Source organism: Limanda limanda, chromosome 16 (genome assembly GCF_963576545.1).
Source record: "Limanda limanda chromosome 16, fLimLim1.1, whole genome shotgun sequence".
NCBI lineage: Eukaryota > Metazoa > Chordata > Actinopteri > Pleuronectiformes > Pleuronectidae > Limanda > Limanda limanda.
Genome location: NC_083651.1, coordinates 11,489,390 through 11,516,323, shown reverse-complemented (window position 1 = coordinate 11,516,323; position 26,934 = coordinate 11,489,390). Strand labels below are relative to the sequence as shown.

The following is a 26,934-nucleotide window of genomic DNA, read 5'->3' as shown; positions in this document are numbered from 1 at the left end:
TGAAAAAGCAGAGAAGACATCGATGTTGTTGAGAGCGTTTGGTGATAACGGCCGACACTGGTGTTCTGATGTTAACGAAAACAATTGATCATTATGTCCTTATCTGTCTGCTGCTCCATACCTAACCTGACACTACAGATATGTCTGTGTTGGTGTTGTGATGATATATTTATTCTAATGTATTCTTATGGGAAAAAATGTCAACATATTTACCATGTTTAAGTTCTCATACCGATTAAAAATCTGTAAACGAGACTGAAACATGCACTGTTGCTCAATCCAAAGGAAAATCGTGCCATTTTTCAAATCACTTTTATTGATTTGCAGCTTTATATTGTTCCAATTCTTCGGGCTGCTGTTAAACATTTGCATTATTGAACACATGCAAGAAAGTACCAGTCAAATATGGATAGTTCTGACATCATAAAGCTTGAAATTTGAGAGATTAACATGTAATAACAGCACCAAAACTTACAGTTTTAGGAATTGCATGTCACTGTAAAACATTTATAGAGAATGTTTACTTCACAGTTTATCTCACGGGTCCCTTTATGCACAGGGAAATCTGTTTTTCCCTTTACTTACTGTCTGCTTTGGATTCTGATAGTTGTAGTGCTACTAGACGGCTGATTGCATATAATTCATGTGCATAATAAAATGTACTCTGCAATGCTGTGAATGATTTCATGTGAAGTTTGATAAACATATACTCGTCATAACTCCAAATCGATTTGTGCATTTCATTGAAATGTTGATTCAATGTTGTGCAAACTTAGATATACATTACCCATACTGTCACAAGCTGTGCCTTACAGTAGGAAGGGGAAAGTGCAAAAATCATAAGAAGCTTCTGTCCTTTCAGACGTTAATGTCTGGAAGCTCAACTCAACGCTGCGTTTCTCAGCATCGTGATTGTTCCAGACGGCCGGGGTGACCATAAAAATCCATATAAGATGGACTTGACCTTAGCATTGACAAGCTGCTTCTTCCTGCTCTCTCTGGCTCCACTGATTACTCGCACCACTCTCACGCAGCTGCTTCAGTCTCAGAGGTTTGTGACTCTTCAGCCTATAAGCGATCGTCAGAAAAATGGCATCGACGTGCTCCTTCTCGGCAGCGTCTTTGGCCGAGGTCTCAAACAACGGGAAGTTGTATCTGTCAGCGAGACACTGGGCGGCCGCCGTGGGGACCTCCCTGCACTCCCTCAGATCACACTTGTTTCCCACCATGATGCGCGGCACAAGGGGCCCCACACAGTGTCGGCTGCATTCCTCAATCCACTCGGGGATGCTGTCGAAGGATGAGAGGCTGGTCACGTCGTACACAAAGATGACGGCGTGGACGTTGCGGTAGTAGTGCTCCACCATGCTCTTCCTGAAACGCTCCTGACCGGCCGTGTCCCAGATCTGCAACTGGCACAACAGAAACAAACAGGGATATAATATTAAATTATAACAGTCAAACAGCGGTGTTACTGGAGATTCTCCACATCATCAACCAACACTAAGGAAACACTGAAACCAACAACATCCCTCAATACTCTGACATCCAGACCCTCTCTGGTTTCTCCGCTCCAAGCCTATTTGTTCCTGCTGAAGATATTAATACTTAACACTGGGTCACAGATCTATAGTCTATATAGGCTTTAATAACAGTGTAGTAATGAAGGTACATTTCACCCAGTTCAACAGTGCAATATGCTCTATTTTCCAACAAAAATTAGGCCTAGTTGGAGAGAGTAGGACACACACACAGATTGAGACCACGGAGGCCTCAGACAGGTAAATGTGAGAGAACCACAGAGTCCACATTATTATTACTGTTCTTATGATGCCAATGTATATTTCTAAAAGGGTCATGTGTAAAGATAAATATGTAAATTAACTCAAACATATGAATACATTTATCTTTTAACCCGATATATGACTGTGGGAAGATTAGGGTGCAGTGAGGTGGAAAAGGTTGATCTAATATTCAGATTCAAAAGATATATTGCAAACAAAATAAAGAAAAGCCGACAGAGATGTTCTCCGGCTTTTCCTTATCTGAAGTGATAAACTTATTGGTAGATGCAGGACAGGTCACCCACCATCTGCATCCAGCTGCTGGTCAGACTCTCCTCCATGTTCACATATGGACCACGACTCAAAGATGGTTGTGATCATTTAGCAGTAGAATGAAGTGTGTGTTTGTGTGTTTCCTTTCACCTTGACACCCTCCAGTCAGCTCCAGGTTAAACTCCTCCATGTTTTTATATGGACCACGGCTCAGAGGTGGTTGTGTTCATTCAGCAGGAGAATAAAGTGTGTTTTGTGTGTGACGGTGTGTGTTTGTGTGTTTCCTCTCGTCTTGATACTGTCTCCATACAGCTCCAGCACAGACTCTCCTCCATGTCCACATATGGACCACGGCTCAGAGAGATTACTTTAGCAGGAGCATGAAATGTGTGAAGTGTGTGGCTGTGTGCGTTTGTGTTTGTGTGTGTTTCCTCTCACCTTGACACTCTCTCCATCCAGCTCCACCGACCTCTCTCTGAAATCGACCCCGATCGTCGCCTCGGGGTTCTTCAGGAAGGTGCCTCCGCAGAACCGGTACGTCAGACACGTCTTCCCCACGTTGGAGTCTCCGATCACGATGATCTTAAAGGTCCGGGCCTGTGTGGGGTCATGGTCGTGCTGTGCAGAAAGCTCCAGAGAATCGTTTCTGCTGAAAACTGTGTCAAATTCCTCCTCAGCTTTGTTGTCTTTTGCCATTTCTCCTCATCTCGCGTCTGGTGGCGAACTGCGCTCAAACAACGCGAGAGTTGGAGAGACCGCAGATGGACGAGTGTTGTCTGCACCGTTATTCACAGAGACTGTATTTAAGGTTATTCACCACTTTACATACATTTCAATACATGTATCACTTATTCTTCTTGAATGCGAATAATTCAGCACAAAAAAATATTTAATTTGGCTGCTAAACCTCTTTCCCTCCTTGTAATGAATTTGTTTAATTAATGAGTTTATCAAATAGCTGATTCAAATGTCAGTTTTATTTGTAAAGCACATTTCAACAATAAACATAAAATATAAAATTCATTGTGACAAATAGTACAGGACACAAGACTACAGGAAAAAGAGGCATTCAAAAATAAATTAAGAGCTAGATACAGATAGCAAATTTAAATAACAGATAAAGGAGTGAAAATAACGTATAGTGTAAGAAATGTAATTATTTAGAAAGTTTGCAGGATTGATTTAAAATAACTCACATTTCGGGGGAGCCAACCAAACTTCTCCATGTTTAGTAACAGGTTCGTAAAACATTCTAGAAATATGTTTGATAAAAGATGAGCTTAAGTTAAATTCAGTGTCATGCTGCATGCTCACCATAACTTGAACACACTAAGCAGTTGCTGTAAACCAAGCTACAGGTTGGAGCTAAAATGAATTGTTGACATCTAACTCGCGTTGCTGATTATCTATTTTAAATTTTTTTTCCTACATATTGATTTGACTATATTTAAAAAATGTCAACATTTAACCAAACTAAAACATCCAGCAATGGAAGTCAAATATGTATTTAAAAATATTCATACAGCTTTTCAATTATTTCCATTTTCTGTTTGTCGCAAATTATGACATTATTGAGTGTTACCTTCATTTTCACCCTGCTGTTGCCATATAAATACTTTTACTTACTACAATGTTGAAAAATAAAATTAGATCACAATTGAATCTTGTGTCGTGTACCTGTGTGTTTTAACCTCATGTGCTTAAAAAACTAAAACACACTCACATATTCTTCTGCATCAGACACAGATGTTTAATTGACAAACACTAAAACAGCTTTATTATCCAGACCACCTGTTACCACACCCAACCCTCCCTCCTCTCGCACGCAAACACAAACAGACACACACACGCTATCACTTCAACCTCCCATCATAGACAAGAAGATCTACACTCATTTACCAGTTTATTAGGTACAACTAACTAACAGTCTCAAACCACAACACTCATAAATATGTTTCTGAGGTTTTAACTCAACTTAATCAATATTTTGGAGGCTGCATTGTCTCTAATATTCTGTCTACAACATTTATATTAATGAGGTTAGACAGATTCAAACACTTTAATGTGATTCAAGACAGATATTAAACTGGTAAGTGAGTGTACGGGGCAGTTGTTGAGGCCAATGGCTACGCGACGGTTGGAAACATGCAGACAAAACTTCCTCACATAAAATAATTAATCAGGACTTAACAGTACAACTCAAATCACCTTGTGAGTTCATTTGATTGTAACATAAATGTTAGGTAAAAAAAAAAAATCATAGATACAAAATCATACACACAATAAAATAGTTTAAAATAAATTCAATAAAATTTATAATTTGATAACATCTTTCACAATTTCACAACATCCAAGTCAATCATGGCACACAGGCTTTTGTTTAAAGCCAAAACCTGAGTGAGCATAGTACAATGGCTTTTACATTTCATACAGCAGTTTTCACCGTGTGCGACATCGGGACGTGCACCACCAACGTTACAAGAACGGCAAATTCTTAAGCCCTGTAAATGACCGTTAGTGTTCAGAGCCATGAACATGAGCCACTGGAGCTGCCATATGTTCCAAAAGTCACAGTCACGATTTTTCATCGATCATAAGCAGGACTGCTCCTGCATTCCAGCTAAGTATTATGTTTGTTGTCATGTTATTAGCATATTCCAGTCTAAATATAACACAGCACTAGCTGTCTTAAAGCATTAAAGGAGCCCTCCACTGGTTCAACACAAACATGGCCATTTACTTATCATGGGGAGTACTACTCTAAATGTGCAAACAGTTTGACATATTTAAAGTCTTTTGTAGTTTTGTTCAAACTGTTAAATTCCAGCACAAAGTATGTGATGAAAGATGCAGTTAAGTTGCTTGTTTGCCATCGAATTCTTCACAATAAAGCCACAAGGCTTCCTCGCTAAACTGAAATGAACTCAGGAGCAAGGACGAACTTACTGGGCATCACCTGTTGTTACTTTTCCAAGGGAGTCTGTTAAACTTATGTTTTAAAGTAATTTTGCTTCATAAATGAGTTATTATGAGTACCTCATTTTCATCCTTCTCCTTTGGTTTGTTTGTCAGCGGGATTTCAGAGAACTACAAAACGGATTTTCATTAAACTTGGTGGAAGGATGAGACAAAACAAGAAAACAGATCTGTGTGGATCCAGGATTTATTTTTCTCTTTTCTTGGGGGACATTTTGACCTATATCCTGGGGAATATTTTTTTTCTTTTATGGAGGTGTGACCCAAGGAAGAACCCCATCCAATTTTGGAACATCTCAAGATAAACGGGCAGATCGGGCCACTTTTTTCTACTGCCTTTCACAAGGCAAGATACTCTTTTTTTTAATTTTGTAAATTTCAGAAAATGTTTAAATATGTGATGTTGGGACCTGATCTCAATAACTGCAACAAGCACCTTTCTACTATGGAAGTGTAATGCCACACATCTTACGAGCAGCCTCCATTCAACTGCCCTTATGCATGTGCTAAATAATGATGGTAGATCCTCTACTCTACTCTATAGAGGAGACTATTTTTAGACAGTTATGTGTGTGACACTACTAGACGTCACGCTGTCCCTCCAGCCTGCAGATCATGGTACAAACTGAGGAACAAAGCCATTCGCTCTTGTTCACACTGTGTGAAAAATACTGAAAACAACGAATGAAACCATTCCTGCTTCTTTCCCCTCCCTCCTCCAGTGAATTAGTCAGGACCAAGATTTGTAAAAAAAGATAGAAAAAAAAATGTCCTCTTCAAAACAGCTTGTGCTTCTACTCTCAATGGCTGGTTTCAATACTGCCTTTAAACTGGATCTGAGACAGAACCCTGTAAATATCCTTTGAATCACAAATACATTTGACCTTCCTTTGACACAGTGATGCATTTCGCTACCAGTTCTCATCTGAGAAGGAGCTCGAGCTACCAGAGTCCGAATCTGCGTCTGTCAACCCATCAAAGTCCCAGTCCGCACTGGAGCCACTGTCGTCATCCTCCTCTGTGGAGAAGCTGTGAGCCGAGCCCAGGCACGCTGGGTACACGCGTGTGGAAACGCACACGGGCCCCAGCGTGGACACGTACACCGCCATGACGTTCTTCCAGGTGTCTCTGCCTGGGTCGTACTCGTGGATGAGGACCCTGTTTTTGTTGTGCTGCAGTAAAGTCTGAGTGAGGAGCAGCAGTTTGCTGTTGTGCTGGATCACCTGGTAGTTCAGAGCTCGACTGTCGATAGGAATGTCGCCCAACCTCTTCCACTCCCCCCTGGTGGGGCTGTAGGCTTTCACCACGGGGATGTCACACACGCAGATGATCTGGTCCTGGAACACGCAGGCCTTGTGAAGCTTGTCTCGTCTCAGTGACCCGCAGTGACGCCAGCGGTTCCTCTTGGGGTCGTAGCAGAGCATCCTCCTCTTGTTCACCACGTAGAGGTGGTCGTTCAACGCCACCACCTGCATCTTACCCAGAGAGTGAGGCAGAGGAGCCACAAACGTCCACTGGTTCCTCTGGACGCTGTAACACTCCACCTCCTTCAGTCTGGTGTCCGTCACCGGGTTCCTCCCTCCCAGAAGGTACACGTGACCGTTGAGGTAGCCCATCCCCGAGTGGATCCTCCCCAGGGGTCTCTCTGCCAGCTCCTGCCAGCTGTTGAGCACCGGGTTGTACAGCCAGAAGTGTTTAGAGAGGTGGGAGGCCAGGTACAGGTGGTTCTCAGGTGTGGCACAGGCGATTAGTGACTCCATGGTGGAGCGTTTGTAATCCTGACTGCTGAGGTCTTCCAAAGGGGGAGCCATGAAGTACAGGTCCTCGGAGTACGGGTCACAGCACATGATGTTGTCGTTGGGCAGGCCGAAGAACAGGATCATCTCTTTGGCGCTGACCCCTATTCTGTGTTTGGCCACCTGCTGTGCCTCAGACATGCCACAGCTGTCCTCTGTGGTCCTGTTGAAAAAGCAGGCGAGGTACTTCTCAATGACCGGCCTGGCCATGAGGCCCTCCAGGTAGAGCTTGTCCTTTTCGGTGAACAGGCTCCAGCGAACACACCTGAGCGCCTGCAGAGCATCCTCCCTCCGCTGCGGGGCATTGGCCTCCACCCACTGCAGAGCCGCCGAGCACACCTTCCTCTCGCAGTCCACGTCCAGGGCGTCCAGAGACAGCAGGTCCCGGAGCTGCAGCAGGTCCAGCTCGCACAGGTCCCCCCCCCCGCTGCACAGCTGGCTGAAGTTCCTGGCGATGAAAGCCCGGGCGCTCTCCTTCAGCTCCGCGTTGTCGTAGGTGTCCGCGAACTTCAGCATCCCCACGCAGTTGGAGAGGTCCAGCCTGCGGGTCATGAAGCTGGAGCAGGCCCGGCGGATGTACTCCAGCTGGAGCATGTTGGCGGCCGCGTACAGCCGCTGCACGTTGCCCTCGGTGACGGTCACCCGGCCCGTGTAGCAGTACTCCACGATCACCGACATGCTCTCCGGGTCCACGCCGCGGATGAGCACTCGCTCCCGGCCGCTCTCGTTCAGGCCGCCGGTGAACATGCTCTTGAAGTAGGGGCTGGCGGCGGAGAGGACGTTGCGGCTGCAGAGGAACACTCGGTCCGGGTCGCCCCCGGTCGAGCCCCCGGTGGAGCCTCCGCCGGGCTCCAGCGACTCCTCCTCGCACTCGACGCCGATGGTGACGTCCCCGAGCAGGCGACAGTCGAACAGCAGCTTGAGCTCGGTCACCAAGCCCCGGGCGTGATCCGCGTCCTCCAGCACCTCGGGTCCGCTGAAGCAGCTCAGAGACGAAGCCATGGCTGCGGGGGGCTTCACTGGGGGGTTCGGTGTTTACCTTCAAATGACATGATCCGGGTAATGACACATGCTGCTCCCGGGTGGAAATCACACATCAGCGGCTGGAGGCTCCGCCGCGGCTCCGGACACTCTCCGGGCTCCACACGCTCATAATGTGTCTTTTAAACCGGAGACAGGTTCCGCCGGTTCGTTCCTGTGGAACCGCAGAGTCAGGTTTCTGTGAATATTTCTACTATTCACTGTTGTTTTCTGTCCTCAGAGCTGAAGTCATCAAGACAGAAAAATGTGTCAATAGATAAGGCTGGAACCACATTTTCCGGAATAAATATTTTCAAAATTAAAACTCAATTCCATTTTGTGTGGCACGCATTTTGATTGGTTTCGCTCCAATTCCGATGAAAACTAATTTTAGTGAATTTTGAAGCCATTCTAAGCGTTTGAAGTATTTCTATGAGCTATATTAGTCTGGTACTTTCAAAATGAAGAAAGTGTTGTCTTTTATTTTGAAAGGTGTCCTCCCCCGGCTTCCGCTGGGGGTCACTGCTCTTTCACACAACCTTGCTAACACGCTTCTGATTGGTCTGTTTAACTAGGTCAATTTAGGATTGGTTGTTGTTGATTAAATCATTGAATCAAAAACATTAAAAAGAAGAAGGAATTCTCTTTAAATGGCTTCTGGTTGAAATAAGGGTGTATATATTATTATTATTATTATTATTATTAGTGGTAGTAGTAGAAGTAGTTCTCAAATTTCAGGTTTTATTTTTATTATGCAGGTTAACGTAGGGTCAACAGTACAATGTAAGGTATATTATAATGACATATTCACATTTATTGTTGAGCCTATCGATAACAAAATACTAAGCCATACTACTGTATTATATTGTATATATTTATGTATTAGTACTAGATCTCACTTAACTATATTACACCCCCCAGTATCATTTTTGCACTTTTTCTGGCACTTCTCATCAACATATTTTAAGGGCTTTAACAAATGTTTCCTCAATGGGAAACTACATAGTGTTTGTGCTAGGTGCTATTATTTTTAAGATTCAAGATTTTCAGGACAAAGTGTCATTAATGGAATAATAGGAAGGAGTTTTTCCCCATTATTGCAAAGCTTTAATTTCATACATCACAAGTCCTACACATCCCCTGACATTCAGATGTTTTATTTCAGATTAATCTGTCAAAGTGAAAATTATGCATCGCATGGTCACTCAAACTCAGGTCTATCTGCGGTTGAGCTCGTTGATCCTGTTCAGGGCGTCCTGGTTGTGGATGGTCTTGTGGACTGTGATGAGGAAGGGGAAGGCGGAGGGCAGCTCCACCCTGCGGCTCAGCTTCTGGTGGCCCCAGTGGAGACAGCGCAGCCTCTCAGCCAGGTCCCGTCTGCCTGCTTGCTCCAGACCATCCTGAAGCAACTTGGTCTTATTAGGCTTGTCCCATGACTTCTCATACCTGCATGGTGAATAAAATGGGATGCATTTGTATCAGATCAAGTGCGGTCTGAAGAAGGTCCAAAAGTCAAAGACGACAAACTGACAATACTTAACTTAGGAAAACTCCTGAGTGTGTATATCTTTGAGAATTGTACATAACATTATACATTATACATACATTGCCCATAACTTATTGTTCTTAATGTATATATTGTTGTTTTATGTCAAATGCACCAACCACACCAAGGCAATTTCCTGTATGTGTAAATATACTTGGCAATTAAAAGAATTCTGATTCTGATTATAACTGGTCAAAAAAAAAAATACAATGGGATATATATCCTCTATAGCATAATAATGACACTAATCAACAGTATCTGCAGGCTGACAACCTGACCACAGCAGTGTTAAATACATGCACACACACTGTACCAGCTCTCCAACATGGCCCTGGCATGCACACTCTTCTCTGTTGACCTGGTGTGGAACCGGCTGATCTCAGATCTGTTGAAGCCAAGCTCAGACGCTAGAATGGTCCACTCAAAACCAAGCTGAGTGGAAATCTCCTGCAGCGTCTTCAGGTTAATCACAGCATCCTTAAAACAACGACATGCAAAATCAATTGGTGAGGATTTAAAAACCTTAAAGAAAGGCGTAAAATTAAGTATCTTTGCTGATTTCAAATACATGGAAGTGACAACGAAAACATATTACACTTACCTCCTGAGCTTTGTTAGGCATTATCTCAAATTCCTGAAGATCAACAGTGCAAGTCACTTTCTCCTTTCCTGTTTTCAAAAATACAACTCAATTTAATTTTGTGAAAATGATTAAACATATGTATGTGGTCATAAGCTCCATGATTCACTTACCTTGTTATGTGCATTCAAACGAGTGTGGTCTGAGAGTTACTGTGGAGATTCAACATCAACACACTGACCTGTTAAACATTAATCACTTTAGCCCCAGGGTCAAGATGTTAACTGTCAGGTTAAACTGCCTCCTTCTGCATCCAGGTAAGCAAGTGTACTCTGTTAAAGGTGGCCTAAATACATGGAGGGAATATATGAGCTGTAGTTTGTATGTATAGTACTTAATTATATATTACACATACACCTAAGTTTTACTTATTATTACTTACTGATGCCTATTTTGACTCTTGCTGCTGTCACATTGCAAATCTCCCCATTGTGAGACAAATAAAGGATTATCTTATCTTATGATCTTTGTTTTGCCAGGGTAGTTTAATGGACAACAACAATGTGACTCCTGTTTTACATGTTTGGCACATGTAGAGTGGATTTCCAGAATTGGCACTCAGTAGTGCGCATTCCTCCACCAAGATGCAACAGTTCCCTTAAATTCAAACAAGCAGCACAGAATTTCAAAGATATGAGTTCCCTAAATGTGCAAGATTTTTTCCCCATCATGATCCATGGATCATTTACTGGGAAGATTTCTGAATATATTTAAAAAACACCCTATCTTGCAATGTTAAAGACAGTGATAAAAACACATGTGCATCCCCCAGATCTGGATTTACACCAAAATATAAAAATAATTAATTTAAATATCAAAAAGATTATCAAATAAGTTGTGTTGCGCCCTACTTTATCACCAACTTTCGTTTTGCACCACCATATTCAGATTATTTTTTGAAATATATAAAAACAATATATATATATATATATATATATACATATATATTTTTAGTTGAGGATCATGTTCCTGGATCCTAACGTTGGTCTGTGGTGACAAACTTGTGACCAATGTTGTTTTTTTAAAATAAAAGATTTAGCTGCTTGCTGCACATTTACAGTAATAAAAATAAAATGTGAACTGTCCCTTTCATATAAACACAAAGATGTCACAGTCATTCAAAAACATTATAAATAAATATCAAAACATATACATGTCAGTATATTGCTGCGCATAGTTGAGCTATCTGCCATCTCTTTCACTTATTTTCCAATTTCCTTGATACACAACTTCAATACAGGTTATATTTAATTAAGACAGACACAGACATCCTTGTGAGAGGCTTTTATTCACTTAAAAAAGTCACCTCCTTTTTAAATTCTTCTCATCCATAAAAAGCATCAGGGTCATATGTGCAATATCATTGCAGCGATTATGTTTTTATCAAATACCATTGAAAAAATCACAGCATGTAATGTAAACAATAATGAAAAGAAACTGGCCGAACATAACACTGATAAAACGATCACGCTCACATTTACAAATGTCATACTTCACTTTAACTTAGATTTATTTTATTTGTTAATCATTATTCTGATCAAAAGTGCGACAAGGTCCAGCCAATAGATACAAGTGTCGTGAATTACACAGTTTTTAAACAGGCACAGGAAGTCACTTAATTCCAAATCCGGGTGCATTTTCATATCTGTGGTCACAGGCTGACAAATAAAATATAATAATTACAAAACGTGGTCAGAGGAAATCATTAGAAGCATGTACAAAAGCATGAGCTAACTGTTATAACCTTTCAACTGGACACAAAAATGTTCATTCTGTCCAATGAAAGTATCCACAACATTAAAGAAGATCCAGTTCACATTTAACATCTGATTATTAGAATATTGCAACATTGTGAGTCACTCTGTGTTTCAGCAGATCGTTGAGTAGTGATCCAGCCCGCTGGACCCAAACTCCTTCAGTCTCTACTTTGTCCTTCAGTGAAGACAAGTGCTTTCAAAGAAATGTTAACAGTCACTCTCTCTTGGGTCTCAGCCCAAAAGTGGGGACCCTTCAATCATCGGGGTCCCATTGCAGCATTACCCTGTGTGCACGTCGGGAGCTTCTGTTTCCTTGGGGTCAGTAGCAGCCGTCTCTCCAGTTAACGTCCCTCAGGGCGCTCAGGGCAGCCATGGTCTTTGGGGGTGTCAGTAAACTGCAGACACAGAGGAACGAGTCAATGGAATCTCTACCGCAGCAGTTTTTGAACTTTACTGACAGCGCCTCACTCTGGACAAACCATGTAAATGTTTTAACACGTGCCGTGTCTATGTCCACACTGTACATTAATCGTGTCACATAGAGCTGCAAGTAACAATTATCTTCATAATCAAATAATTTGACAATAGTTTTTTTAATGGCTCAAATATAAAAAATACATGTTTGAGGTCGGACCGAACTTGTGTCCAATGTTTTGTTTTTAAAATGATAGATTAAGCTTGTTGCTGCACATTGACAGTACTACAAATACAAATGTCCCTTCTGTATAAACACATACAGATTTAACATTATTAACAAATAAAATAAATATATTTTTTTGTTCCATGAATGCTTCTTCCCATTTAAACCCAAGCAGTCAGCTGACAGAGGTCTAAGCTCACTTCTTTCTCACACCTCCCTTTTTGTTTAATTTTCTATTTCCTGACTCAAGTGACATTACTGCTTCTGGGGTTTTCAGACCTTGATGCATAAAATTGGATCAGTGGGACTTTTCTTACCTGCGTGTAGCTGGGGGGATTTTGCTCAGACGTGGGACTCCACTTGTCCCTACGAATGAGGCCGGACGAGGGAGGGAGCTGCGATGGTTGGCGCCAGCTTTCAGGGGCTGTGGTACCAAACTGTTGCTGGGTTTCAGGGGCTGAGGCAGTGCGATGCCGCTCGGGATGGAGTGCAGGCTGGCAGAGGTGGTCAGAGGGGTGGAGGCGGGGCCTTGCTGCACCGTGGGGCTCACGTAGGCTGTGGCTTTCAGAGGATGCCGGGGCATGGTGGGAAAGTTCGCCATGCTCTGGACTCTCTGACTGAGCTGGCCTGGGGAAGGAACTGAAACACACGGCAAGAGGTCAACTTTCACTTCAGTAGCAATATTGATAGTGCTGCATTTGAAAGTGTCATGCCTGCAGAAAAACAGTGCTCTATAGCAAACCATGAACAAAAATGAGCTTGGAAAAGCTGGTTCATTCATAGACGTGAGGGAAAGAGTCTTACTGGAGGATTGGAGTCGTGCGAGCCCGGTGGACGAGTCAAAGCTCTGGCTGTTCCGCATGGAGGAAGATATCGTTGGCAGGGAGGAAGGGCTGTGGGAGGGTGGGTTGACAGGGGAAGCCAGGCTTGGAATGCTGGGAACACTGGGCATGCTGGGAACTCGGAGGAGGTTGGGCATGCTTCTCCGTAGCTTGTCTATGCAACCACATCAATAAACCAGATTGGGTTTTGCAGGAGATTTGGAGTCACAGTTCAAAACAAATTGATAGTTTGATTTTTTGGGGAATGCTTAAGACTAATCCTGCACATAACCTCCTAAAAACCATAACTAGTCTTTTCTTAGGTATATTAGTTATACTGTATAATGATAACCTGTAATGATTTTTAGAAGCCAGTGATTCATATATGTTAATAGATAAATGACAATGATTCCTTAGATATCATCATCATTATGTAATGGGATTTGATATTTTACAGTTTAAACATAAACATTGTTAAAATAACTTAAGATAGAAAGAAAACCTATGTAATGTATCTCTGAGCGTTGTTAAAAACGCTATATACATAATATGTGTTCTAAAAAAATAAAAATAATAATAGTAATATAAAGCATGAATAAAGAGATACATAAATGCACTTCTCTAATAAATTGTTGATCCTGTAAAATAAAAGTTTTTATACTGGCATATATTAGAAAATATAAACGCTTCTACTGATATGTCTGAGAAAGGCTCATATTGGTTAGGTTCATATATTTATAGATATAACATGATAAGATATGACAATTTAATTAGTGAGCTAAAAAGGTACAAGGAAGTGGATTTTGTGACCTTTGGGAAAAGCAAGTTTGTTTCCAGCCGTAAGGCTAAGCTATGCTAACTGGCTGCTGGTTGTAGCTTTTATATTTACCATAAAGACATCAGAGTGGTACCAATCTGCTTATCTCATGCTTCCAAGCATGAGATTTCTGAATTATTATTAGATATACCAAAATGTAATACTATTCCTCTAAGAATTATGATTCACTTAAAACTGGACGCAGCATGTGAAAGTAAAATATTTTCAGATTTGCTCAGTTTCAAATAAGATGGCAAAAATCAAGCAACATCATGCAACTGATGCTAAAGTGACCCAGCTGGGGGCGCTTTTCAAATCCTGCGACCAAGAGCTCTCTTTAAATCCATCTTGGCACAAACAGAAATCGTCTGGTCAGAAATTCGGGAGATCTCAAATGTAGGTAATTCTGTAAAGGAGCTTTCAGCCTGAATTGGGACATTTATGTCCGTTTCACAGATAAAATCTAAACCCTTGTGGTGATGTTGTTATTCACGAGGATATTTAGTGACCAGAGTAGAGCTGCAAGTGGAAAAGTGATTCATGAGATGCTCACCTGTGCTATTCCTGTATGCTGTCTGTAGTTCTGTGCTCAGGCTGCAGGGTCCAGAGTACTGGGAGAGTCCACTTAGTGAAAACTGAGGGGTGGTCGTCATGCGTCTGCAGTCTCTGATACTGGAGAAGGTGTGGGAGTGGGGTAGGCCTCCCCTCTGCATAGATCCTGTGCGGAACAGTCGAGGCTGGGGAGGAGGGAGCTGGTCGTACCCTTCATCCTCATCCTCATCCTCCTCCTCCAGATCCATCTCGCTGCGCCTTAGGGAGTGAAGGGAGAAGCTGGAGCTGCGGCGGCTGGCCGTGGATGAGGTAGTGGCGTAGTCCTGTCGGAGACCTGCAAGGAGACGGATCAATGCTTTAATCTGAGGAAAACATGTACAATGATGATACATTTAGTTGTGGAGCACCTCCTCATCCATTTCTCTGAATCGGTTGAACCCACTGCTACTGTGGTGGTGGAAGTATAAAATCAGGACTATAAGCACAGTTATGAAGATGCTTCCTATGAGTAATGTGAATTGGTTTCAGAAATAGAGGCAAGGCACTGAACACTGTGATATATTCACTTTCAATTCAATTTACGACTTTTAAAATGTGTGAATTTAAATGTCAAAGTGAAAGCCTATGGAGCTTCTCCCCCTGGCCCACTAGTCTAAAGTCCTCAGAAAGTCCCGAGGATTTTTGATGTTGTGAAGACGTCAATGCTGCGTTGTGCATGCGTGAAAAGAAACTGCAGAGAAAGTCTGTGCCCAATTCTCCTGAGATCCTCCACAGGACATGACTAAACTTTAAGTCCTCTTTCATTAAAGGTACTGTATGTTTTGTTTTCTCCCCCTCCCCCTTCTAACGCCAACAAGACATTTAGACGGGCAACTCACTCTCCTCCTGAAGTCGTGCCATGACCTCCACATCTGTCATGTCCTGCAGTTTGTAGCTCATGGAGACGGACTCGTCCTCAAGCTCCGACACACCCACCTCACTGTCCAGGGAGGACTGCGGGCTGATGGCTGCATGCCGGCGACCCAGGTCTAAAAAGAACACACACACAAGAGAAACTCATCAGTCTCATCAAGATATTTTAGCCTCATCCAGGGACAAAGGGCAAGTGCACAATAGATAAGGCATGTGGCGTTTAATCTACACAGGTGGATGGTTTGACACATCAGAAAATACAGATTTTCTTACTGTGGAGAGCAGAGTTCGACAGGAAGGTGGGCACTCTGTCACTGAGGCCAGAACTTGTCCTGAGAGGGAGATTTGGCTGGAGGAAGGACTGAGCAGTTGACGGCAACGGGGCTTGAGGGGTGAGAAACACAGCAGAGATGATTCACACACGTAACATGCAAATCCAAAGTCAGCCTGCGCGCTCAACCATGTTCATGTCAGATATGGATAAACATCCACAAGGATTTATTTTCTGGCAGAATTCAAGCTTTCACCATCTGTCTCCGAGCATGACCGAATAATCTCGTCCCTTCGATTCGCTGTAATCTGATTGTAAACTGCAAGCGACAGGTTGTTGGAGGATCTGGGTTACGTTTATACCACAAGCTCCCAAAACTCTGGGAGCGGTTGATGGGATCTTATTACTACTGATGTGAAACTGAGCGAGGACTAAGAGGTTTTCATCTGAGCAGTGAATGCAACCACATTAACAAACCAAATTTAATTGAGCATTGATTCGAAAGATAAACAGGCGTTTATCTTTAAATGTCAGGCCCAAAGGGAGGCTAATCAGCCTTCATTTGCACATTCACCGGCAATTTCTGTTAATTCACTTTAGATCTTAAAATGAGGGCTGTGATGGCCTGAAGGTTCGAAAAGTTCACCAGAGTCTCCAAACTGGCAAAGTAAAACTGCTGGAATAAAGGTTATTTATGTTAATGGCTAATGGTTCCATAAGGCAGTACTAGTGGTGATTTGAGCTAAAAGCTAACATTATCACACTTTAGCAGAATGATAAGGTATGTAATTACCATTTAACACAAAGTAAAGCTCTGGTTATTGATTGCACACGACAAATGTACACATTGGCCTGAAGGTGGAGCTGGATAAAACATTGACAGATCAATTTTCATCCTGAAGGGGACATAACAGTCTGTACAAAGGTTTGTGCCAATGTATTCAACACTCATCAAGATATTTAAATTGAAAAAAAATGATGTCCAACTCAAAAAAAGAGGTCACTTAAGTCATAACAATTAATCCTCTGGGCAATTTATTTGTTCCCATCGATTTTTTACAGGATCGTTAAAGATCTTGATCTGCTGATGGCACCAGGGGGAAAAAATCCCCTAAGTCTTGAGGATTTATCCTCTTGGGAACGTCAATGTCTGGACAAATTTTATGCAACATATTAATGGCAATAAATCAAATAGTTTTGAAGATCTTTTAGTCTGGAGCAAATCAGTGAACTAATACTACTAACCCTGCCATCCCTTGAACCACAATGATACCAAGACTACTAATGAGAAGATGATAGACATAAAAAACATAATATTTTACATTTCTGATGTATAAATTACTCAAATAATAATCGATTATAATGAATGGTAATTTTTCCATTTAAATGTATTGCTGCTGTACCAAGTCAAGTGTAAGATTCAGCAGCAAAGATCACATTTAATCAAACAGTCATCTTGTTTTTACTGGTCTCTTTGACAATGGACAAACATCAACAACTTGAGGTCAGACGCAAGGTTAGATCAGTGTGGGTTCAATGATTTGGTCATGAATAAATAAACAATCCTCAGAGGCCATCAGAAGTTAGAGTGACTGTTAAGTTGTGTTAGCATGAGTTACATATGCATGTGTAGTATGGTTGTGGTGTAGTTGTGTTACCTGGGGACTCGGTTAGTGCAGCAGATTTAGTGTAAGGCAGGACGGGGCAGCTGAGTGTGGACAGCCCCTCGATGCAGCTGTATGGACGGACGGGGGAGACTCCTCTCCACCGCTTCGCTGCACACAGGAACGCAGCGAAGGACAAGTAAGTTTGATTGCTTCACCATATAACACAAATACACAAACTCATACAGGACATTGACCATATTCAGACACACTCCAGCCAAATGTTAATCCGCTTTTTTACAGATCAGTATTGATGTTTTAAATGATTGGGACACAGCTCAGATGGAGGAGGCTGATACAGTGAGATGAGGGTTAGCTTACCACCGAGGCTTATTGGGCTAAACTAGAGGTTTTTTGGAGGGATCTTGGGATAAGCAGGGATTGTGCATGTAGGTTACATCTCATTCCCAAAATCAGAATTGGATCCACTTTATGTGCAACATTTGCGTGAGGAGGTTACATTTAAACTGCTAAAATGCAATGCTTCTTGATGTGTTACACATGTAATTTGTAATTTCAGCGGCTAGGAGTCTCTCATTCAAAAATATTACAAAAACACCTAGTCTGATGATGTCTTGAAGCAGTGTCGGATCATGGGAGTTGTTGTCTTCACCATCATTGGCGAGGAAAAATATACCTGACGTGACTCAGGTGCAAAGTTTTATTCATGTTACGCAGCAAATGGCGATGACTATCCATGACACATGACAAGTGACCCAAACAAACAGTGTGGATTCTGACATTTTAGGTAGTTCTTATCACAGTGATGTTTGTTTAATTGTGAATTTTTCTAGTAAATTTGGTCTTAATTAGTTATTTGATGTTATATAAACATCATGATTGACAGCTGAGACTGACTTGTGATTGGTTCCCACATTAAATTGCGCTGGCTCCAGATGAAAATCTTTGGCTCAAGTGGAAGTATTCTTAATCAGAATATTTTAGCCTTATTTCTAGATAGTGTTTATTACACTATATATTTCCATCTTTATATACAGTCCATCAGCTCTGATGTTGGCTTATTAAATTGAAATCAGTTTATAAGCACTTCATAGGAAAGTGTTACTGTACTTTTTCACTGTCTTGCTGATTAGCAGTAAGTAGATTTGACCTGAAATGACACGACTGACTGGAGATAAACTGTCTTCAATGTGTAAACACTGGGTTCCCTCCCTGATTGGTAGTCAGAGCGTTGCACGCCCGACAGAGCAGCGCATTTTGCATTCACCATGCAATTAGCCTCGAACGCTACTGGATAAAACTCACATTCACAGCAAGTTACACAAACAACGGCTGCTGGAGCTCGGCGACAAGGATGTATTCATGACCCCCAGGAGGGGAGCCAACCTTCACTGAATACAGCTCTGGTGAGAGAGGAGGACATTACACACTAAAGAACAAACCTCAAACAAATAAATATGTTGAATTTTATCACAGCTTGGACGAAGAATACGAGGATAACATATAAATCTGAAAAATCCAAGCACATACATCATGCATGCCCACAGCATAAGCCGATGTGTGCAGCAGTGTGCACTCTAACAGCACAAGAGTCTCTTATACAGGCGGGGTAGGGCAAATCTGACTCTAAAACCCAGCTAATGTAAGCATGGTTTCTATGGCAACCATATCCCCTTACGTAAGTGTGGGAACAGTAAAGCACCAAATCTGAAACAGGGTCCAGCAGCAATAATGTTGTTTACTAGCACACTATATCCTGATATATAAGGGGGGTTTGTTATATCATAGTTATATCTTAGTGCATCTTAATATCATGTCCTTAATGTAGAAACAGCAGCGCACTGAGAAACACAGGATGAGAACAAATAACATATCCAGGTCGACCAAGAGAGTTGGTGCATCCTCAATTTGATTTGTCTTATTATTTCTTTATTAGTCAGAAAAATATTAAGTCAGAAAAAAGAATGTGACAAATTAAATTGAATAATAATGTGGCGGATGAATTGAATCCTCTCTCCAGCACTCAAGATTATTAAATGAAGAAAAATAACAAGCCAAAATTTAGTAAGTTCAACTTCTTTTGAAATGCCCTCACTACTGAATGAATATAGAGAGCTGAAAACTGAATTTAATATGATCCCAGCCCATTTTCAAGTACATTCTAAATATAATCAAAACCAGGACAAGACTCGAATCCAGGGCACAAGTGTGAATTTAAAAAGACTCTGTAGCAGCCACTTCATCCCCTGATCACTACTGCTCAGACTCTGGCTCCAAATTTCGTCTTTGGCTCAAGATATTTGGGCTTAATTTCACGGGAGTGGGAGGAAGAAGAGACGTGTTGTGCATCCTTAGACACAGTCTATGTTAGCGATTTGTCTTCTCGCCCTAGGATCCGTGTTATAGCTGATTGATGAACGGAGGGGTGGATAAACTACTTTTGGGGTTGCAGCATTCGACCAGCACTTTCTAATCATCTCTATACTGTTGTTCATTAACACAATGTAACCTCTCCTCCAAAGTAATTGTTTTTCTATCTGCAGGGTTCGCAAAATGTCTGTGTGAAGGCCGTGAAATGAAAAGTCCATCCAGCTTCACTAACACAGAAATAATCACTCAGTGGAAAAGTTAGCTGATGTACTTTAAAAGACATAAATATAAAGCGAGTGAGTTAAATGGTCGATTTGTTGGAATGACTGAGCTGTGTGAAGTGAAACGCTCCCACGGCTCAGGAAACTGTGGCTAAAATCCTGCTGCACGTGGAAACATTTTGCTGCTGAAGCTTATAGTCACATGTCAGCAGCCAGTGAGACAGATGTGGCTGATGTTGCTGCGGATGAGGGCTGTTAATCTCACTGGCGAACACACTGTACCTTGGTCCAGTCTGTGACAGAGGTTCATCTTCGCCAGCGCCACCTCAGGCCCCGGGTGGTCCAGTACCTGCCTGCACCACTGTAGAGGACCGAGGACACTCTCACCCTGCAGCTTGGCTTTGTGACTAACATACAGCCTGCAACACACAGAAAAAAGCCACAGTTTAGCACAAACATGTTACCAGTACCCACACAGAATAAGAACTGGAGTTGAGTTTTACAGTGGTGATATTTCTCAGATATGCAACACAGAGCAGTAAAGCCTTTTTTTTTATAGCTTAAGTAAACCAGTGGTTGTGTAATGGATCATGAAATCCAAATGCCAATACACCCGTAAAGTTCAAATCTCCACAAAGAGCAATTTCAATTTTATTGGCAACAACCTGAGCTCTGAAACCAACAGTGTCCAATAAATGTTAGAGTGGCGACAGCTTCATTCAGTGAAGTGATGCACAGGATGCAAGTGTATAACTGTTGCAACTGCAAGGATTGCAATATTTTCGCTTCTCATTGTGAAATGTGGATACTTGAAATCGTCGAACTAAAGGTTAATCAGCTATCTGGATAATCCATGAATAATTTCAGTCAATTTTATGCAGAAAACAAATATTTTCTGGTTGCAACTTTTAAAACGTGCTGCTTTTTTCCCACCAAATGATGAATCAAGGAAATAATCAAGTTAAAGTCATCACTGATTGCATGATCTTGCATCTCTTGATATTTGTCCCTAAGCCAGAAAAAAACTGAAAGAAACTGGTATATACGTCCCCATTTTATTGTTGCTATTCATCCGTCGAGAGTATCTGACGACTGAATAAAGACATTAAAACTAGAATGGCCCACAGTACTAAAGCACATTCATCCACCAAAGGCCCAAGAGTAAATGTAATGAGGCTAAACTAAATTTCACACTCTCAGAAAAATCAGTCCCTTTAACACGCCCAATTTTCAAGATCTATAAATTATTTACTGGTAAAACAGTGAAGATGTTGAAAAATGCATCTTGAAATGTAGTAGGTGCTACCTGGGCATATACCACATCCTTCCACCAAGTTTCACAGTTATTAACTCCGCTGTTTTTGCATAATCTTGCACATAAGCAAACAAAAAAACGGACAAGGGTGCAAACACAATATCCTTGGCGGAGTTAATAATCAAACCGCCTGATTCTGAATCTTGCTAGCAATGACACGATAATCCATATAAAAATGTGAATGACTATGTGAATGACAGATTCTTAATGTGTCACTTCTGCGTCCAAGGAGAAGAAGATTATATACCGTGCAGGGCCGAGTTGTCATTTGAAACGAGGCCACAGAGTTAAGCGCTGACTCGGGGGGGTCAGTTTGCTCTGTTAAATGGACTGAGGAGACACTGACACTCTCCATGGTTGCTGGATGCTGGATCCCATCCCTGCTGCATCCAGCTGTGTGCTACATTCTTCCACATGATTGCATCAGATGCATAAAGCTATAAACGCTTCAGCAGTGTGCGTGTGTGTGTGTGCGTGTGTGTGTCTTTGTGCTTCCCGAGTCTGCAGATACAGCGTTTCAAAGTAGTTCAGCCCGGGGCTCATGCTGCTGCATACAAAGACGAGCTGTTTGATCCCAGGCTGAAGCGGGTCATTGTTTCTAATTTCATCCCAGCGCTGTCTTCCTCCGAGCTGGTACCTGTGCTGCTCACACGGTGCATGCTGGGATGCACAGAGCTTGTGTCAAAGCCTTAGTTCTCCCTATTCTTCTTTCTTACTGTAAAAACTCACAATGCAAGCATGTCAACACAGTCGACTAGTTGTGTGTTTTGCAGCTCAGGAAACTCTCTAAGATCAGCATCATCATCATCATCACTTTGTTATCTCTCGTTTGGTTTATTGCAATTCTCTTTCACCTGCTTGAGCGGACTGAGTCAACATAGATCTCAACTCGTCCAAAACATGTGTTGAGGAATTTTTGACCATCCTCACACAATGTGTATGCCACTGTGTATTATGTATATAGTGTATATTATTTCTGTACACCATTCAGAGAGTGGGACCTATTTTGTTCCACAGATACTCCCTTCCAACAGTTCATCGTAGCGTTTACACTTAGGGACTTTCAGATCTAATTCAGATTCTCCAGACAGGGAAGCACCAATTTCAACTTTCACCAACTTCAACTCTGTTGCATATTTCATCAGCGAAAATGGATATTTAGACTCAACTATCCAATAGTTTGCGAACACCTACATATAACAAAGAGAGTGACAGCCATTCTAGCCATTCATGGATGTGCTGTTGGAATGGGTGACGCAAGTAGAGGAAGATATACTGGGATGCTGTGGAAGACATCTTCAGACTTGGGGGTGACTTCTCCTTGAGGCATCAAGTCTACATTAAAATAGTCTGCATAAGACATCAGCTGCTGCCTGAGTTCTCCTTTCACCAGCTTCCAGAAAACGTCCATAACAATATGTGCTTGGTCATAATCTGAGGTCCACAGCGAAGGCCCAACTCGGACCAAAGGTGGACCTTTTGTCTCAGGGCTCCTACTCTTTTGACCAATCTCTCTATGAATTAAGTTATTATTATTATGAATATTATAATTATTATATTAGTAGTATAGTAGTAATATGTTTACCAGAGCCTGTAAGTCTACACCTCCTGGATGAGAATCAATAATATAATCAATAGAGGACACATGCCAGGCAGTATTACACATGATGTCTCACAACACCGCTGTGGCCTGTACACAATCTGCACAGCCACACAAACAAAAACACTGATTTTAAAATGCAACATCACAGCCACACACTGAACATGCATGTGTGCAGTCAAGTGGTTGGTACAGTTACCAGCTATCAGGCTCTCCGACAGGGAGCACGGCGTTCAGGTCCAAGACATCCACCTCATCCAGGACAGTCCAGGCTCCGGCGGCGTCCCTGTCCTCCTCCTCCTCCTCCGCGGCGGCATCAGGAGACGCAGAGCTCGGCTGGAAATATGCAAACAGCTCCTCGGTCGGACTCCGGGCTCCGGGGGCTCCGGGATGCTGCTGCGTGGGGCTGGAGACGCCGTGTTTCGCCTGGTAATCCTCGCTGGGAAACGGCGTGCCACCGCCGCGCAGCCCCGCCAGAGACGTCTGGAGCTGGTGGTGATGGTGAGGGCCGACGGAGCAATTGTTTACAGCGTTCGCTCGGCTCCGCAATTGTTCGTTCTGCTTCTCCAATTTCCGCACCAGCTCCTGCAGCTTCAGCACCTCCAGCTCCGCGTTGGTGATCTTATTGTTGCCATTGACGTCTGCCATCATCTGGGGGCTCAACACTTCTGCTTCCATCTGGTTTAAAGCACATTGAGAGGGAGGGAGAGGCGGAGAGAGAGAGGCCTGCCGCTGCAGAGGGTCCTATTCAAATCAGAGAGGGTGTCCAGATCCCCCCTGTTCGGAGCTACTACTACTACACACACACTCACACACACTGATGCTGCTGCTGGTGAGACTGCACATCTTGCATCTCATTGGTCAGCAGCCTGGAGTTCAACTCCCATCACACCACTGCTGAGGAGGAAGTGTTTATTATTAAAAAAAAACACTATTGAGGCTGTTTGCACCCTTTAGAATGTTTATGTTTATATTTGCACAGTTCTAGATCTCAGTGGCCAGGAAATATTCCTGTACAACCCAAAAATATTTTAATAAAATCACAAATAAAATGCATATATAAATAAAGAGGTGCTATTTATTATTTTATTTGCGATGCCAGCTGATATTTGGTAGCAGGTGCACAAAAGATGAACCAAACTCATAATGAGACAGAGGTATTGAGCTAAATTCATTCAAAAGTCAACACACAAACAAAACATGTTTCACTTGCAAACACAGTGTAGTTTACAAATAAAAAACTCCACTAACAAACTAATGCAATTTGTTTTGCCAATTCAAAACACACCTGACAAAAAAATACACTACAAATCTCTAATGAATTACACCTTAGAAAGAAATACCCTTCGGCATTCATTTAAGTACAAAAAATAGACACCATGAGTCCAAATATATAATTAATATAATATTTTACTGCAAATAAAAAAGATTATAATAACTTGCTCATATTAAATATTAGAGGTGACACAGATATTTCACCTCACTCTTATTCATGGTGACCCCCACTGTCTGTATGTCAAGTTTCAGAAGATTGTACTGAAGAATTTCTGAGAAAATTAAAGGCAAAGTTACTACTTTTCCTCATAATTTCCTCAAATTAAATATTTTTCAAAAGATATTATATATTTTATTCTATCGAGGTCAAGGAATAGCGGTTAGCAAAGAATATTATTTTGACTTTCCGAATGCAGCCAGTGTATTAATTGGATGAACTGGCAGAAATATTTGGCTCCAGACATTCATGGTCCCCAGATGAGGAATCTCAACGACTTCAGTGATTATCATTAATCTCATTTAATGTTTCTAATTTTATTGTTAAGCACTCTGAGCTGTATTTAATGTATGAAAGGTGCTGTATACATAACATGTATTATTAATATATTTATTATTATCCAAGACTTTTCCTCTTGTGCAACAGTGAGGTAGACATTTTGGGTTTGGAGGAAAATGTCTGGAATAACTGTTGACATTCAGGATTAATTCAAATAACTGCAACAATCGAAGTTTATATAACATCAAATAACTGATTAAGACTAAACAAAAAGCCACTGTGACTGTGAAATTTGTATCTCATAATTATGACTTAGTATCTCATTATTATGAGATAATATATATTAGTTATGACTTAGCATCTCATTATTATGAGATAGTATCTCATAGTTATGACTTAGCATCTCATTATTATGAGATAGTATCTCCTTATTATGACTTAGTATCTCATTATAATGAGATAAAATCTCATTATTTTGAGATCGTATATCATAAACATGACTTAGTATCTCATTATTTTTAGATAGTATCTCATAATTATGACTTAGTATCTCATTATTATTAGACCGTATCTCATAATTATGACTTAGCATCTCATATATCTTAGATACTAAAAAAGTCATAATAATGATATACTATCTCATAATAATGAGATCCTGAGTCATAATTATGAGATGTAAGTCATAATTATGAGCTACAAATAATTTTTTTCTTCATCACAGTGGCAGAAATGGGCTTCCATACACACGCGTTTTTAGTCTGAACGCTGGCTTATTGGGTCTTTTCTGTCATGACGTACTCTTCGTACTCTGATTCGCCAACTCCTGTCACATGACGTCCATCCCGGAAGAAAACAAGGATGAAGGCAGAAAACCAACATGGATAACCAAACCCAGGCGCTGCTGACTCTGTTGTCTCTGCTGACAGCCGTCGTGCAGTTGAACTCGGCCTTCTACCACGCCACCACCGCGTACATGCGCCGGAGACGAGCCATCATCCGAGCCCTGTGCGACAGCCCCCGGGCCCCGCGGCGCTTCCAGCCCCCCGCAGCGGAGCGCCGCTTCTGGGTGAGACCGGGGAGGACCAGCGCCTGGTGGGACAACTTCACCAGCGGGGTCGTGGCTCCGGAGGAATGGCGAGAGAACTTCGGGATGTCCAGGTCGGCCCTGATGCACCTGAGCGAGAGGCTGCGGCCCCATGTGGAGGGGGCCGCCACCAAAATGCGTGCGCCCGTGGACGTGCTCACCAAGGTGGCGTGCACGCTGTTCTATCTGAACGACGAGGGGAGGCTCCGGAAGACCGCCAACGCGTTCGGGTTGTCCCGGCAGGTGGTGTCGGTCATCATCCGACGCGTCTGCAAGGCCGTCACCGTCTTCCTGGGCCCGGACTACGTCAGGAAGCCGAGCACGGAGCCGGAGGTGGAGGATCTCGTCCTCCACTTCCAGGAGACACACGGTCTCCCACAGTGCCTGGGGGCCGTCGCCTGCACCCACATCGAAGTGAAACAACCCACAGCGAACTCCACTGACTACATCAACACCAAGGGGGCCTACTCTTTGAATGTGCAAGCCCTGTGCGACCACAGGTACTGCTTCATGGACGTGGTTGTGAAATGGCCCGGTGGTGTGCACGAGGCGCGTGTGTTCGCCAACTCCAAGCTGTGCAGCGACCTGAAGGACGGGACGATCCCTTCCTGTCCCAAAGTGCTGGTGGAGGGCGAAGAGGCCGTCCCTGTGTTTCTCGTGGGTGATCCAGCTTATCCACTGATGCCCTTCCTCATGAAGGAGTACCCGGACGGCGGAGTGACCCCACAGGAGCAGTCCTACGGGCTCACACTGTGCAAGGCCAACATGGTGATCCAGTGTTCGTTTGCCCGCTTGAAAGCCCGGTTTGCCGCCTTGAGGAGGGCCATGGACATCAACATGAACGATCTGCCTTTTGTCATCTACGCTTGCTTCGTGCTGCACAACTACTGTGAGCTGCAGGGACAGCCTGTGGATGAGGAGAGCATGAAAGCTGCTCTGCAGTACGACAGGGACTCTCAGCCACCCAGCACGTGTAGTAACGTGAGAGCAGAAGACTATGAAGCTGAGGGGAAACGGGTGCGACGTGTGCTGACCACATTTCTTCACCCATGAAGTGATAAAAACTGGCTTTGTTCCACATTTATATCCCTTTATGCTTGGGTTATGTCCAGTAGTACCAGGGGTGGATATTTCGTCTCATTG

The 26,934-nt window shown here is 42.6% G+C and overlaps 5 protein-coding genes across 5 annotated transcripts; 1 reads left to right on the top strand and 4 right to left on the bottom strand.

Annotated features, from left to right (window-relative positions):
• Window positions 1–329: 329 nt before the first annotated feature.
• On the bottom strand, window positions 330–2,768 carry zgc:101559 (Ras-related protein Rab-33B-like). The gene is made up of 2 exons (XM_061088672.1): window positions 2,496–2,768; window positions 330–1,412 (listed from the first exon to the last, which is right to left on the bottom strand). The coding sequence occupies exons 1-2, from the start codon at window positions 2,751–2,753 to the stop codon at window positions 966–968; spliced, it is 705 nt and encodes a 234-aa protein (XP_060944655.1). The 5' UTR covers window positions 2,754–2,768; the 3' UTR covers window positions 330–965.
• Window positions 2,769–4,348: 1,580 nt separating this feature from the next.
• Window positions 4,349–8,095, bottom strand: kbtbd7 (kelch repeat and BTB (POZ) domain containing 7). Its single transcript, XM_061088510.1, has one exon. The coding sequence runs from the start codon at window positions 7,829–7,831 to the stop codon at window positions 5,945–5,947; it is 1,887 nt and encodes a 628-aa protein (XP_060944493.1). The 5' UTR covers window positions 7,832–8,095; the 3' UTR covers window positions 4,349–5,944.
• A 971-nt stretch (window positions 8,096–9,066) lies between these two features.
• On the bottom strand, window positions 9,067–10,017 carry wu:fc50b12 (uncharacterized protein LOC103911624 homolog). The gene is made up of 3 exons (XM_061089107.1): window positions 9,997–10,017; window positions 9,709–9,872; window positions 9,067–9,295 (listed from the first exon to the last, which is right to left on the bottom strand). Exons 1-3 carry the CDS (start codon window positions 10,015–10,017, stop codon window positions 9,067–9,069), a joined length of 414 nt encoding a protein of 137 aa, XP_060945090.1.
• Window positions 10,018–12,111: 2,094 nt separating this feature from the next.
• Window positions 12,112–23,614, bottom strand: slain1a (SLAIN motif family, member 1a). The gene is made up of 9 exons (XM_061089120.1): window positions 23,136–23,614; window positions 20,304–20,440; window positions 17,464–17,580; window positions 15,808–15,918; window positions 15,501–15,650; window positions 14,624–14,956; window positions 13,237–13,428; window positions 12,750–13,071; window positions 12,112–12,187 (listed from the first exon to the last, which is right to left on the bottom strand). Exons 1-9 carry the CDS (start codon window positions 23,612–23,614, stop codon window positions 12,112–12,114), a joined length of 1,917 nt encoding a protein of 638 aa, XP_060945103.1.
• A 1,970-nt stretch (window positions 23,615–25,584) lies between these two features.
• LOC133022095 (putative nuclease HARBI1) lies at window positions 25,585–26,844 on the top strand. Its single transcript, XM_061089106.1, has one exon. It carries the CDS (start codon window positions 25,585–25,587, stop codon window positions 26,842–26,844), a length of 1,260 nt encoding a protein of 419 aa, XP_060945089.1.
• Window positions 26,845–26,934: the final 90 nt, after the last annotated feature.

Coding starts and splice junctions, on each gene's coding strand:
- zgc:101559 (XM_061088672.1), bottom strand. CDS start 2,753: ATGGCAAAAGACAACAAAGCTGAGGAGGAATTTGACACAGTTTTCAGC. Junction 1,413..2,495: donor TGGATGGAGAGAGTGTCAAG/GTGAGAGGAAAC, acceptor CTGTTGTGCCAG/TTGCAGATCTGGGACACGGC.
- kbtbd7 (XM_061088510.1), bottom strand. CDS start 7,831: ATGGCTTCGTCTCTGAGCTGCTTCAGCGGACCCGAGGTGCTGGAGGAC.
- wu:fc50b12 (XM_061089107.1), bottom strand. CDS start 10,017: ATGCCTAACAAAGCTCAGGAG. Junction 9,873..9,996: donor TGCCTAACAAAGCTCAGGAG/GTAAGTGTAATA, acceptor CGTTGTTTTAAG/GATGCTGTGATTAACCTGAA. Junction 9,296..9,708: donor AGGGCCATGTTGGAGAGCTG/GTACAGTGTGTG, acceptor TTCACCATGCAG/GTATGAGAAGTCATGGGACA.
- slain1a (XM_061089120.1), bottom strand. CDS start 23,614: ATGGAAGCAGAAGTGTTGAGCCCCCAGATGATGGCAGACGTCAATGGC. Junction 20,441..23,135: donor GTCGGAGAGCCTGATAGCTG/GTAACTGTACCA, acceptor TGTGTGTTGCAG/GCTGTATGTTAGTCACAAAG. Junction 15,651..15,807: donor GTCGAACTCTGCTCTCCACA/GTAAGAAAATCT, acceptor TGTTCTTTTTAG/ACCTGGGTCGCCGGCATGCA.
- LOC133022095 (XM_061089106.1), top strand. CDS start 25,585: ATGGATAACCAAACCCAGGCGCTGCTGACTCTGTTGTCTCTGCTGACA.